General features: G+C 39.5%; 1 protein-coding gene across 1 annotated transcript in view; it reads right to left on the bottom strand.

The window, feature by feature from the left end:
• Window positions 1-14,155, bottom strand: part of ARFGEF1 (ADP-ribosylation factor guanine nucleotide-exchange factor 1 (brefeldin A-inhibited)) — a 166,829-nt gene that overhangs the window by 19,334 nt on the left and 133,340 nt on the right. The window contains exons 29-32 of the mRNA XM_006880532.1: window positions 8,184-8,313; window positions 7,239-7,374; window positions 7,021-7,159; window positions 4,715-4,787 (exon numbers count right to left, since the gene is read on the bottom strand). Of these exons, the coding sequence (XP_006880594.1) occupies window positions 4,715-4,787; window positions 7,021-7,159; window positions 7,239-7,374; window positions 8,184-8,313 (478 nt within the window). The remainder of the gene's footprint in view (window positions 1-4,714; window positions 4,788-7,020; window positions 7,160-7,238; window positions 7,375-8,183; window positions 8,314-14,155) is intronic.

The following is a 14,155-nucleotide window of genomic DNA, read 5'->3' on the forward strand; positions in this document are numbered from 1 at the left end:
AAATCTCCTACAAGTTATCAAAGAGTTGTCTATTTCTTTTCAAATTTGTTAAAGTTTGTGTATTTTGCAGGTCTGTCACTGGGTGTGGAGATACTGTATAATGTCATTTCCTGTCTCTTATGCAGGTTTTTGCCTTGAAGTCTATTTTATCAGATATTAGTATTTTCACTTCTGCTCTTTGAATACTTTTGCTTATCTCTTCAATTTTTTCCCCCTTTTCTTTTAATCCCGGGAAGAACATGATCACATTACTTTACCATCACAAATTATGCAGTTGAGATTGCCACAGTTGGGGAAACTGCAGGGACCAGCACATGCTGAATACAATGGATAAGCTTCAGCTTGAAAAACCACCTTCATGATCAAGGTTATCTCCCCCACCAGGTTAAGTGTCACGTTTTGATTTTTAGTCTCTTTTTCCTTGTCTCTCTTGTGAGAGCAAATTATTTGAGAAGCTGGACTCAATGAAGAGGAATGTGGCATCAGGATCAGAGGGAGACTCATTAATAAATTCCATTTTGCAGATGACACAATCTTGCTTGTTGAAAGTGAGGCCTTAAAACGCTTGTTGCACAAAATCAAAGAATACAGCCTTCAATATGGATTGCATCTCAATGTCAAGAAAACAAAAGATGCTTACCACTGGACCAACATGGATGGAGAAAAGACTGAAACTGTTGACAACTTCATCTTACTTGGGTCCACTGTTAAAATTCTTGTGACTAGCAGTCAGGAAATCAGGAGATGTATAGCACTGGGAAAGTCTGCAGTTAGGGGCCTCTACAAATTATTGAGAAGTAATGATATCAGTTTGAGGACTAAGGTGAAATAACTTGCTTTGCATTTGAGAGCTGGATAATGAATAAAGACAAAAGAACTGATGCCTTTGAGCTGTGGTATTAGAGAAGAGCATTGAACATCCTATGCGTGGCCAAAAGAACAAATACAATGTCTTGGAGATGGCACAGCCACAGTGCTCTTTGGAGGCAAGGATGATAAGGCTTTGCCTCACACACTTTGGGCATGGGGCTAGGAGGGGATATTCCCTGGAAAGGGATATGATATTTGGAAAAGTGAAGGGAGAGACAGTGAAGGAGAGGAAGATCTTCAACCAGGTAGACTGACACGGTAACTACTGTAATGGGCTCTAGTGTGTCAAGAAGTGTGAGGATGGCACTGGATAGGACTGAGTTCAGCTCTGTTGTTCACAAGATTGGTACTGTTTGTATTCAACACGACAGCACCTAACAACAACAACAGTCCTCTACTGTGTGAACATATCAGTTTTTTCATCTACTCGTCTGCTGATGGACTTCGGGTTGTTTCCATCTTTTTGCTATGGTAAATAATGCTGCAGTGAACATGCATATACATGTTTGCTTGTGCTGCAGCTCTTAATTCTTTAGGATATATACCTAATGGTTGGACTGAAGGGTCAAACGGTATTTATATTCTCAGTTTTCTAAGGAGACATCAAATGGTATTCCTTAGTGGTTTACCTTTTCACCAGCAATGTGTGAGAGTTTCATTCTCTTCCCATACGGGCCACAATTTGTTCTTCACTCTCTTACTGAACTTTGCTACTGTTGCTGGGATGATAGCACACTGTTGGTTTTTTCTTATTTGACTCTAATAGTGAATGATCTGAGCATATCTTCATGTGTTTGCTAGTTATATCAATGTCTTCTTGAATGAAGTGTCTTTTCATGTCCTCTCCTCATTTTGTCTTTGCAATCTTCTGTTCATTCTTTCACTTCAGCATTTGTTCTTTTGTTTGGCTTGACACTCTAGTGAAATTTTCAGTCTACTCTACATCTATTTTCATATTTTATTCCTACTCTATCTTTGTGATATCCTTTTGTTTTCTTCATGGATGATATCCTTGACGTTATCCCACAATTCATCTGATTTTCTATTACTAGTGTTCAGTGAGGAATGTCTGTGTTTCATTGACTATGCAAAGGCATTTGACTGTGTAGATCATAACAAACTATGGCTGACTCTGAGAAGAATGGGAATTCCAGAACACTTGATCGTTCTAATGCGAAACTTATACTTGGACCAGGAGGCAGTCGTCAGAACAGAGCAAGGGAACACTGCATGGTTCAAAATTGGGAAGGGCGTACGCCAGGGATGCATCCTATTTCCACACCTTTTCAACCTATATGCAGAACAGATTATCCGGGAGGCTGGGCTCTATGAGGAGAAATGTGGGGTCAAGATTGGTGGACGATTTATCAACAATCTGCGTTATGCTGATGACACAACCCTGCTTGCTGAAACTGAAGAGGACCTGAAGCGCCTGCTCCAGAGTGTCAAGGACTGCAGCCTACAATATGGATTGAGGCTCAATGTCAAGAAGACAAAGATTCTCACCACTGGATCAACTGGCAGCATCAGGATGGATGGTGAAGAGATTGAAGATTGTACACAGCTTTAGTTTGCTTGGCTCCATAGTCAACAGTCCCAGGAAATTAAAAGGAGCATTGCCATGGAAAAGTCTGCTGTTAGGGACCTCTCCAAAGTACTGAAGAGCAATGGTGTCTCTCTGGAGACTAAGGTGCGTCTGATACAGGCCATGGTCTTCGCAATCACCTGTTATGCATCAGAGAGTTGGACAATGACCAAGGAGGATAGAAGGAGAATTGATGCCTTTGAGCTGTGGTGCTGGAGAAGAGTATTGAGAATACCATGGACTGCTAGGAAAACAGATTTGTCCTGGAAAGGGTTAAACCGGGTGGCTCCTTGGAGGCAAGGATTCTGAGGCTCCGTCTAACATACTTTGGACATGTTGTGAGGAGAGACCGGTCCTTAGAGAGAGACATCATGCTTGGAAGGGTGGAGGAGGAGAGGAAGGGTAGAGCGCAGGAGAGGAAGGCTCTCTATGAGGTGGATTTATTCAGTGACTGGGATAATTGGGATGGGAGTGTCGAGGACAGTGCAATTGGCACAGGACAGAGCGGAGTTTAGGGCTATTGTACATAGAGTCGCTATGAGTTGCAAGCGACTCGACGGCACATAACAACAACAAGTGTTCAGTGACCCAAGCCTAATTTTGATGTCATGTGCCATCGAGTCACTTGTGACTCAGAGCGACCCTCAATACTCTTCTCCAGCACCACAGCTCAAAGGCATCAATTCTCCTTCTATCCTCCTTGGTCATTGTCCAACTCTCTGATGCATAACAAGTGATAGCAAACATGATTCTTAAATTCAAGAGAAAGACTCAAGTGTATACTTTGGTTCTGGTGGATGTGTCTTCATTTTCTTCAGCTTCAATCTGAATTTTCCACATCAGCATCTTCCAAGTTCTGATTGCTGATACCGAGCTTCACCAGTGATTCCTTGTGGATCATAACTAAATATGGCTAATACTGAGAACAATGGAAATGCCAGAACATTTAACTATGCAAAACCTTTATCTAGATCAAGAGATAGTTGTTCAAGCAAGGGAACACTATATGGTTTAAAAACAAGAAAGGTATGTGTCAAGTTGTTTCCCTTTCCCATACCTGTTCAATCCCTTGCTAAGAAAATCATCTAAGAAGCTGAACTTTATGAAGAGGAATGTGTTATCAGTACTGGAGGAAAACTCGTCAACAACTTGTTTTATGCAGATGACAAAACATTATTTGCTGAAAGTGAAAAGGACTTGAAGCACCTGCTGCAGAAGATCAAAGCCTTCAATATGCATTACATTTCAACATCAAGAAGACAAAACTCCTCTCCACTGGGCCAATGAGCAACATCAAGATAGATGGAGAAAAGACTGAGGCTGCTAACAATCTTATCTTGCCTTGATCCCAAAACAACACCCTTTAATTGTACCAGGATCAAGAGATCAGAAGATGAGCTGCATTGGGAGGGACTGCTGTCAAGGCTCTCTCCAAAGTTCTAAGGAGTAATGATGCTAGTTTAAAGATTAAGGCACAACCTGATGTAAGCCATGGTCTTTTCAATTACTTACTATGCAACTAAAAGTTAGACAATGAATAAGGATGCGGGAAGGACTGATCCTTTGAATGGTGGTATTGGAGAAGAGGACTGACTATCCCATGGGCTGCCAAAGAACAAACAGATATGTCTCAGACAAAGAGCAACCAAAGTAGCACCCTGGAGGTGAGGACGGCAAAGCTGCTTACATACTTTCGGTCCACTTCTTGGAAAAGGATATTATGCTTGGGAAGATGGAGAGTCAGCAAAAGAGGGAAAGATCCTTAGGAAGATGGATTGATACAATGACTGTAACAAAGGGCTCAAGAACATCAGAGACAGTAAGGATAGGACAGAGTAGGGCAAGGTTCGGATATGTTGTTCACAGAGTTGTTACAAGTCATACTTGATTAGAGTTATACGTGATTCAACAGCACTTAACAACTCATTTTGTAAAGGAGTTGTCTTTTTCTTGTTGTTAGCATTTCAAACAAAATATTGTCTGCCTGTTACAACTCTTAAAATCATTGTCTTCTATGTCTCAGACCATTTATATTAAAAGAAAATTTAAAAGAGTTCCCCAAAGCATGTAGAGTTAATTTTCTTTGACCTTGAAACTTAACTACAAAGGATTTTAACTTGAGACTATCAGATATCAAATGGGTAACTTTTTTTTTTCTAATTGCAGAAGAGCTGGGCTCATATATAAGAATTCAGCCCGTAGCAAAATTGTTTACCACAAGTAACAGAATAGTTTAAAATATGATTTCTTAAAACTTACCAACTGTTTTTCACTCACAGGTGATGGAGATGGGGGAGCCGTTTCTCCAGATGTGGGACGCCACGTCAAGAGCCTTTAAAAATACCAAAATCACACCAATTACTGCAAGTGGGACATGTCAAAGGTTACCATCAATGTGTGTTGTGTATTTTATGCACCATGGAGTCAGAACATACTCATAGCTGACCCTCTAGCAGGTTTTCAGAGCCAATAGCTGATGGATTCAAACCAGGTACATTTGGGTTGGCAGTGCAACTCCTTACCGCTTAGCCAACAGAGCTCCCTCTACCAACTTTCCATCTATCAGCTTTTACGATGTGAAACAGAAAAAAAATTCTCTGAAATTCTCTGAAAGGTTTCAATTTTACAATTTTCCCAAGTACAAATGCCATCAAACACATTCCAATGTGATATTTAAGAAAAATTTCAAAAATTCATAGAACTACTGAGATTCTATTTTAAAATAAAATGTGTGAAAATTAGAAAATTTTGGTATAGAAAAGTAGCAGCTAATTTTCTAACCCTAGAGAGAGTGCTGAGAATACAGAGATGACTAGGGCCTAAGTTCTTGGTTCTGAGGAACAAGAAGCCACTAGGGAATGGGGCAGCAGATCACTTCAGTTCAATGTCAAGTGTTCTGCTGAACAAGCTTCTATTGAGACACTTATTAGATGATATATAAAGTCTTTTATTTTCTCTTGTGTGTTTAACTCAATAATTTGAAAAAGAACCTGTTTTTACATAAAAAATACAGCCCAACCAGTTTTTGTAAAGATTTAATAACTCTGACACAAATCTTAGCGTCATTTGTGAATTTATTACATTGTTCCAAAGGAAAACGTGTCAAAAACAAGTAAGATTCCCTAGTATTTAGAAGTGAGTAAAATGTCAAAGGTCTGTACTTTCCTTACTTCCTATTTACTCTTCCTTACAGAGGAATTATAAGAATTATATGAATGCTTTAATGCAGAGTTACTGTCTTCAAGTCAGTTCTGACTCACAGCGACCCTCTACCAGGTTTCCAGGGCTGTAAATCATAATGTCAGGAGACTGCCCATCTTTCTTCCACAGAGCTCCTGGTGGATCTGAACTGACATCTTTAGGTTATCAGCACAACTCACTATGAACAATGCCACCAGAGTTCCAAGTGCAGCCACAATAGTCAATTTCAAGAAAAGTTCTTTAAGCTCAAAAATTTTTATTAATTGGTAGTGTTCACATAATGTAAAATTTGTGCCAGTGTATATACATGTGGCTACTGAATCTAATAACGTTTTAGAAATTGCATTACATGTAGACCACAGAGTTGAGTTGGGAAGTAAGTTCAAGTTTGTCCTACAAGAATCTAGACCCTGTCACCATCATTCAGGCTGACTGTATCTCTTGTTTCCTCACTGATAAAAGTAACTTCACTTCAAGTCCCAAACCCATTCTTTAGAAAAATTACAACCATTATAGAATCTTTGTAAATATTTGCAAATAAATAATTTTAATTCAGTTATTAAATCTGTAGCAACTGAAACTTACACCTGAGGTTACTGTCCTTTTTCCAAATAAAAAGCACTGAGGTTTCTAATAAAATCAAATCTTTAAAAAGTTAGTGGGCTCACAACATAATGGATAATTAGAAAAAAGTGATTTTATTTTATAGAATTATTTCATATATTTACTATAGTTTATAGGTATCTTATTTGTAATAGATCTAAATACATATGTTGTTGTGGTTGCTGTGTACATTGAGTTGGAAATGATTCATAGCTGACCCTCTAGAGGGTTTTCAGAGACAGTAAATCACACATAAAGAGACTGTTTGTCCTTCTCTCGCAGAGCTACTGGTAGAAATACATATGTTGCTGTTATGTTGTTAAGTGCTGCTGAGTCGTAGGCGACTCATAGCAACACTATAAATTAAAAACTTGAACGCCTGTGTAACTTTCATCCTTCCTCTTGGTTCATAGGGTTTCCCGAGACAAGCTATTTCAGAAGTGGATGCCACTCCTGCTTCCAAACTTGTTTTCATTGGGGAGCTCCACCAAACACTATCCACCATAGGTAACCACTCTCGCATTTGACACATCAAGTGTCACAGTGTTCGGCTTCACAGCAACCACAAGTTACCTCTGTACAGCAAGTGGACACACCAGAGCTATATGACCTAGAAGAATGTTTCACCAAAAACAATTAAAAACAGATAGCACTAGGATATGTTTCAAAGGAGTTTCTGTTATGAGAATTGATAAGAAGCTATCAAACTTAACTATAATATACGTTTGTGTGAGTAAACAGAAAGTTCTATAAAATCTTACGCATGTGGGATTGTGGTTTTGAAGATATCCAATGTGCAGTTACAGGTTTTATCCCAGATTTCTAGGGTAAATTTTTCACCATTCAGAATAACAACATTCTCTAAGCAGTTGGTACCAGATCGTGCTAATTGCTCATTATCTAGAAAAGAAAAAGCAATTTGTTTATATAATAGCATGGTCACAGAGGACAATTTCTAACACATCAGACACACACCTACCTTGCTGCACACACCAGTACAGTTGTGCAAAAATATCATCCAGAAGCACATCACTGAGCACTTCTAAATACTGGGTGAACACATCACAGATTGCGTAAAGTGCATGGTTGCAAGTCGTTGTCATCCACTCTGCTTTCTGGTGGGGATGAGGTTAAATCAAGGTCAGACCATTCATTAACAGCTAGAATTTAGGAGTGAAATGTTTTCATATTTATTTACTTTTATTTTTTTTTTATGTTTTCATATTTAAAAGGCAAGCCTGTCAGTTTTCTTCTTACCAGTGTTTTTTATTTTTTTCTAAAACATTATATTCATCTTAACATCTGACTTCTATTTTTCATTAACTGGGAATACCTTTAACTACCTACATATAAAATTATTTAACTGTTTTCTAAGTTAATTGCCTTGGTTAGAAAAAGAATTATTACTGTAACATTTATTATGACTTTTCAAACAATATTCATGAAAACAATAGTTGGCTTTGTTCCAGAATATGACAGACATTAAAGAGAAATAAAAAGAATTTATCCTTGTGAGATCAGCACAAGAATTAACTTTCAGAATTATGATTACTTGACAGTACTATCGAAGATTAAAAAGTCTAAAATAAAGGTATAAGATGTTTCTCAAATACTTAATGTAAAAGTTTATACTTTATACACTAAGCTATGGAGGTTTTGTTGGCTCTGTGAAGAAGATTAAAATGAGAAAAAAAGCCAGAAGTTTAACAAAAACATTAGAGAGGAAAAACAAATTTATTAACTCAGTCCTACTCCAAAATTGTGTTTTTGTTTATAAACGATAGTATTATATCCTTATGCCTTAAAGAAAAATTTTCGAGGAATTTCTTCTCAATGTGTATAATTTGAAATACTAATATGAATTAGGGATTATATAAAAGCCTTTTAAGTTGACTATGCTAATGAGAATTTTGTGTTCTTTTACCTCTGTCTGCTGTTCTGGCAACTTCATGTTGTCAAAGATTCTGAAAACAATTCGGAATAAATCCTGCCACCAATGTTTTTCATAAGTATGGCCATATGTTTTCATTATTTCAAACATTACAGTTAAGCCCCTGAAATGACAGAACATAATTAGGAGAGCTTTAACACACAATGTCTACACAATCAGAACTCCATCTTCTAAAATAAATTTTAGTAGATCTCAAAGTTACTAAAAATATTGAGCTTATAAACCACATTTAGAGTGACACATGATACTGAGTTTTAAAATATTTAAGTTGTAAGACAACTGAATTGTTTAGAACTTATCATTTAGGAAAAACTTTGAAAGACCTTGACCTTATTTCTTTTTCTTTTTAGTTTATCTTTCCCTCACTTTCATACCACCATCTTAACATTTAGAATTAAAAAATGAACTACAGAGTAAGAAGAATCATCACCTGCATGAATATTTATTATTTGGTACTCTGTCCAATAAAGCAAGCATATCCCCAATACTATCATTCTCACACTTCACTCCATGAAAGCATCAAAGAAACAACAAAAAGTAGATTTTTTTCAAGCTATCTTTCAAAAAGCTGGACAGTGAAGAAGATCCAAGATGGCAGCATAGTTAGATGCCTCAAAAACATCTCTCATACGATAAGACGCCAAGGAAATAAGGCAATCCTAAGAATCAGAGCAAGTACCACGTCAGAGAAGAGACTGGACATAAAGAACTAACGAAGGCCCCTGATGAAGGTGCACAGAACAGCCACTGAAAGACAAAGCAAGCATGGCTCCCAGCCAAGATCTCCTTACCTGATGCAGACAAGCGAGGAGGACTCTGCACTCGTCCAGAGCCAGGTGGGAGTGCCCTAAGCCTGCAAAAGTTAAGTGAGATCACCTTGGCTATCCCAAAAGTGAGCCACAGGCTTGTGGGGCTATATAGCATCTGTCTTCCTCATTACTCTTCCCATGTGATCATGGCCTACCAGAGTCCAAGGACAGGCAACTGCCTGTTTATTCAGTCCCTTCCACTGGGGACCCACTGACTAGCAAGGCAAGCCTCCTTGAGCAGCCACTACTGCTAAGATCCAAAACATGATGGCACTCACTTCTCCGTCTCACCTCCTGTCCTAGCGGCTTGTGACAGTGGTACCTCCTCTTCCAACAATCGAGCATCATTTACTTACTCACTCACTCACCGCTGTCAAGTCAGTCTTGATTCACAGCTGACCCTCCCTCCCCTGGGTTTCCAAGGTTGTAAATCTTATGGGAAAAGACTGTTCAGCTTTCTCCCAAGGAGCTGGTAGATTCAAAAAGCCAGGGAATCAGAGCCTTTGTGTTAAAAACACAGCTCTCTGGACCATGCCACCTACAACATCTGGGGGCTATAATCTGGGAGTATCTGTTTGCTTCCCTGGGGCACATATACCTTTACCAGGAACTTGTTGTTTGGTGCTATCAGTACCTAAAGACAATCCCTGGAGCTGGGCTCACAGTCTACCTATCTCTGCCTGGCCACTGGTGCTGGGGTCCTAAGGGCACTCCTTCTACCCTTCTAACTGCACCAAGGCCTACAATCAGCTTCCCACACTGGTGGCCTGTACAAACTATAGGTGCCATCTCCCAGGCCTACACTGTGTGCAGGGATCCATAGACTAGGGGTGCCTACTACTACCTGTAGACACCTGAACCAGAGACCTGAAGGTTGCCAACATACACTTCCCCATGCTGCTTCTAGTGGACAGGGCACACCCTTTGAATGGGCACACCTGTGGACTTGAGCCATTCCCCTTCCTCATTATCACATTGTTATCTCCCTGAAATGAGAGGCTTGTGTCTGGTCTGATGACCACTAAGAGTCTTGCTGACTGGTGACAGATTTATATCACTCATTATTGACCACGGGCACAGGCACCCACCACTGAACACACAACATTCTACCCAGCAAGCAGAAAAGTCTCCCTGCACCCAAGCCCCAGGAGATAAGCCACACAGAGACGAACAATGGCAGCCACATCTATGCTGCAAGACTGTTGAAGAGAGACTCATGCACACACACACCCAGTCACTGTCTCAGCCACCAAGAGACAGCAAAGAGCTTGAGTAGAACCTGACTAGCAATCAAGGTGGTAGGCATGCCTTATTACTTTGATATAATACACAAGGAAAAGCTCAGGATGCAGTAAGTAAGATAAAGAGTACTTCTGGGGTGCTGGTTAATGCACTCAGTTTCCAGCCAATAGGACAGTAGTTGAAACCCACAAGCTAGTCCACAGGATGAAAGTGACACAACCTGTTCCCATAAAGATTTATGGAAACTCTATGGTCACTTCTGCTCTGTCCCAGAAGGCTGCTACTGAGTAGGAATCAAATTGATGGAGGGGTGGGAGTGAAGGACAAGGAGGAGCAGGTAATAACAGATAAATAAAAGAAAAATAACATGAAGCAGCAGAACTGTTTATAAGATAGCTCCAACAAGTAAACAAAGAACCAGAAAATCCACCAGAGAAAGAAATAGTAATAATAAGGAATCCAAAAAGCTAGTAATATATAAATTCTACAAGAAATTAAGGAAAATTCAGACAAAACCAAGAGAAAACAATGGAAGAACTCATTAAAAAAAAAATACAGTACCACAAAGACAAAAATATATGGAGTTAGAAACTACACAAAAACAGAACTAGAAATCCAAAAGATTAATAATAAAATTTTAGAAACAGACAATTCAACAGAATGACATATGAGCAGAACTGAATTAATAATGAGAATTAGTGAAAGTTAAAAAAAAAAAATCAACTGATGTAAGGGAGCTCTGGTGGCCTAGTGGTAAGAAGCTGCACTGTAATCCCAGAGCGCGGTTCAAATCCACCAGATGCTCTGCTGGAGAAGGAGGGCCATTCTCCTTCTGTACCAGTCAGATCTGATTTGGCAGTACACACAAAATAAAATAAAGTTTTCTAAAAAAGATCAACTGACATTCATTTGAGAAAAAAATTCTTAAGAGAAAGAACATCTAAGAATAATGTGGGGTGTTATCAAGAGGAAAAATTTACATGTGATCAGAATTCCGGAATAGGAGGCAAACAAAGCACAAAAATAAAATAAAGCGCGTGTCACACAACTACCCTGTAACAACATCCCACAGAATTGTCGAAGATTTGCTGGCAGAAAATTTCCTATATTAAGAAATTTTCTTTTTCATCAACAGTAAGAAGACACCTGCACAAGAAACTCAACAAGCCCATACAGAATAGACCTCAAAAGAAAATCACTGCATAAGATCACTGTAGGGAAACCAGGAGGGTAAGTGAACTAGATATGCACAAATGTTCAAAAGGGGGCAGATAGAAGAGGGCAGGAGACCAGGTTAGTGGGTGAAAGAGGCAGGGGTGAAGGAATAGGCAAGAGGAGGATAACAGGCATTGACCAATTGTAATTTATTGTACAAAATACAATGCATATGAATGATTATAAGCAATCAATAATAATAATAAAAAACATAAAAACCTATCATAATTAAACTAGCCAAACCCAAATACTAAGAAAAAAATCCCAAGAGCAGCTTAAGGAACAGAAGAGAAAGGTCATCCACAAAGGGAAGCCAGTAAGACTAAGTTCTGCCCAACTGTTGTTGTTGTTGTTATGTGCCGTCGAGTCGTTTACGACTCATAGCGACCCTATACACAACAGCCCTAAACCATGCTCTATCCTGTGCCAATCGCATTGCCTCTGACACACCCATCCCGATTACCCCAGTCACTGAATCAATCCACCTCACAAAGGGTCTTCCCCTCCTGCACTGTCCCTCTACTCTACCCAGCATGATGTCCCTCTCCAAAGACCTGTCTCTCCTTGCAACAGGTCCAAAGTATGTCAGACAAAGCCCCAGAATCTTTGCCTCCAAGGAGTAGCCTGGTTTAATCCTCTCTGGGATGAATCTGTTTGTTTTCTTGGCAGTCCATGGTACATTCAATACTCTTCTCCAGCACCACAGCTCAAAGGCGTCAATTCTCCTTCTGTCCTCCCTAGTCATTGTCCAACTCTCTGATGCATAACAAGTGATTGCAAAGACCATGGCCTGTCTCAGGCGCAGCTTCGTCTCCGAAGAGACACCGTTGCTCTTGAGTACTTTAGAGAGGTCCCTAACAGCAGACTTTCCTATCGTAATACGTTTTTTGATTTCCTGGCTGCTGGTGCCAAGAGTGTTGACCATGGAGCCAAGCAAACTGAAGCTGTGAACAATCTCAATCTCTTCGCCATCCATCCTGATGCTACCAATTGGTCCAGTGGTGAAAATCTTTGTCTTCTTGACATTGAGCCCCAGTCCATACTGAAGGCTGCAGTCCTTGACCCTCTGCAGTAAGTGCATGAGGTCCTCCTCAGTTTCAGTGAGCAAGGTTGTGTCATCTGCATAACGCAGATTGCTGATAGATCTTCCACCAATCCTGACGCCACGCCTCTCCTCATAGAGCCCAGCCTCTTGGATAATCTGCTCTGCATACAGGTTGAAAAGGTATGGAGATAGGACACATCCTTGGAGCACACCCTTTCCAATTTTGAACCATGCAGTGTTGCCCTGCTCTGTTCTGACGACTGCCTCTTGGTCCAAGTATAAGATTTTGCATTAGCACGATTAAATGTTCTGGGATTCCCATTCTTCTCAGAGTCAGCCACAGTTTGTTATGATCCAACGCAGTCAAATGCCTTTGCATAATCAATGAAACACAGATAGACATTCCTCTGGTATTCTCTGCTTTCAGCTAAGATCCATCTAATATCGGCTACAATATCCCTAGTACCACAACCCCTTCTAAACCCAGCCTGGACTTCTGGCAGTTCTCTGCTCATGTACTGTTCCAGTTGTTTCTGGATAATCTTCAGTAGAATCTTGCTTTCATGTGAAATCAATGCTATTGTTCTGTAGTTTCCACACTCAGTTGGGTCACCCTTCTTTGGAATGGGAACAAATATAGATCTCTTCCAGTCAGTTGGCCAAGTGGTTGTTCTCCCAACTAGCAAAGTGAAATAACGGATGTGAACCAAAATGCCAAGTGAACCAAAGCGAACCAGTACAAACAGTGAAAAGACACAGTAAAACCTCGAATGGAAATGACAAAGTCCCCTCAAACTCAGATTTACATATCCATTAAGTCATCTCTCAAATATGATGGTGAAATGAAGCCATTTCCAAATACACAGAAATATAAAAGATTTTGTAAAATTAAACCAACCTTCTAAGAAATTTTAAAAGAAATAAAGAGCATCAGACAACCATCTGTGATTCCGTCACAGGACAGCCTCAGCCAGGTATCATCTCAAATAAATAGTTCTCCAAAACAAAACAAAGCTAAAAGACTGAAAACTGGTAGCCAGAAACATAAAACTACAGATAATGTCAAAACAAAAGGAGAGAATAAGTGTTGTAGTTAAAGAATTTTTGTACAGATAAGTCAAGGCTTTATCAAGAAATAAAAGACTTCCTTAAATTAGAAAGATAACAAGTAAAAACAACAACAGTAAATACTACTTTATACACACTTCTGCAATAACAGTAACAAAAGCAGTAATTTATAAATTATATCAACCACCAGTACTAAGGGAGCTCTAATACCCTAGTGGTAAGGAGCTGTGCTGTCATCCCAAAGGTCTGAGGTTTGGATCTACCTTCCCAAGCAATTTACAGACTCTGAAAACTTGTTGGAGGGTCAGCTATGAGTTGGTTCTGACTTGATGCTACATTTATAAAAGGATGTATGGCATGCAAGATGAATAGGTACAGTATGTTAGGTGGGAATATACCTATGAATACGTATGCATGTACATGTATTTGAAAAAAGAATATATCTATATACATATTTGAACGAGCTGTAAATACAATTGCTTTTGTTATTAGGTGCCATCAAGTATGACTCACAGCAACTGTATGCCCAACAGATCTGAACTCTATCTTATCCTTGCCATCTTCTG

This window comes from Elephantulus edwardii, unplaced genomic scaffold, assembly GCF_000299155.1.
Source record: "Elephantulus edwardii isolate Elephantulus edwardi_28Jun2011 unplaced genomic scaffold, EleEdw1.0 scaffold00008, whole genome shotgun sequence".
NCBI classification, from domain to species: domain Eukaryota; kingdom Metazoa; phylum Chordata; class Mammalia; order Macroscelidea; family Macroscelididae; genus Elephantulus; species Elephantulus edwardii.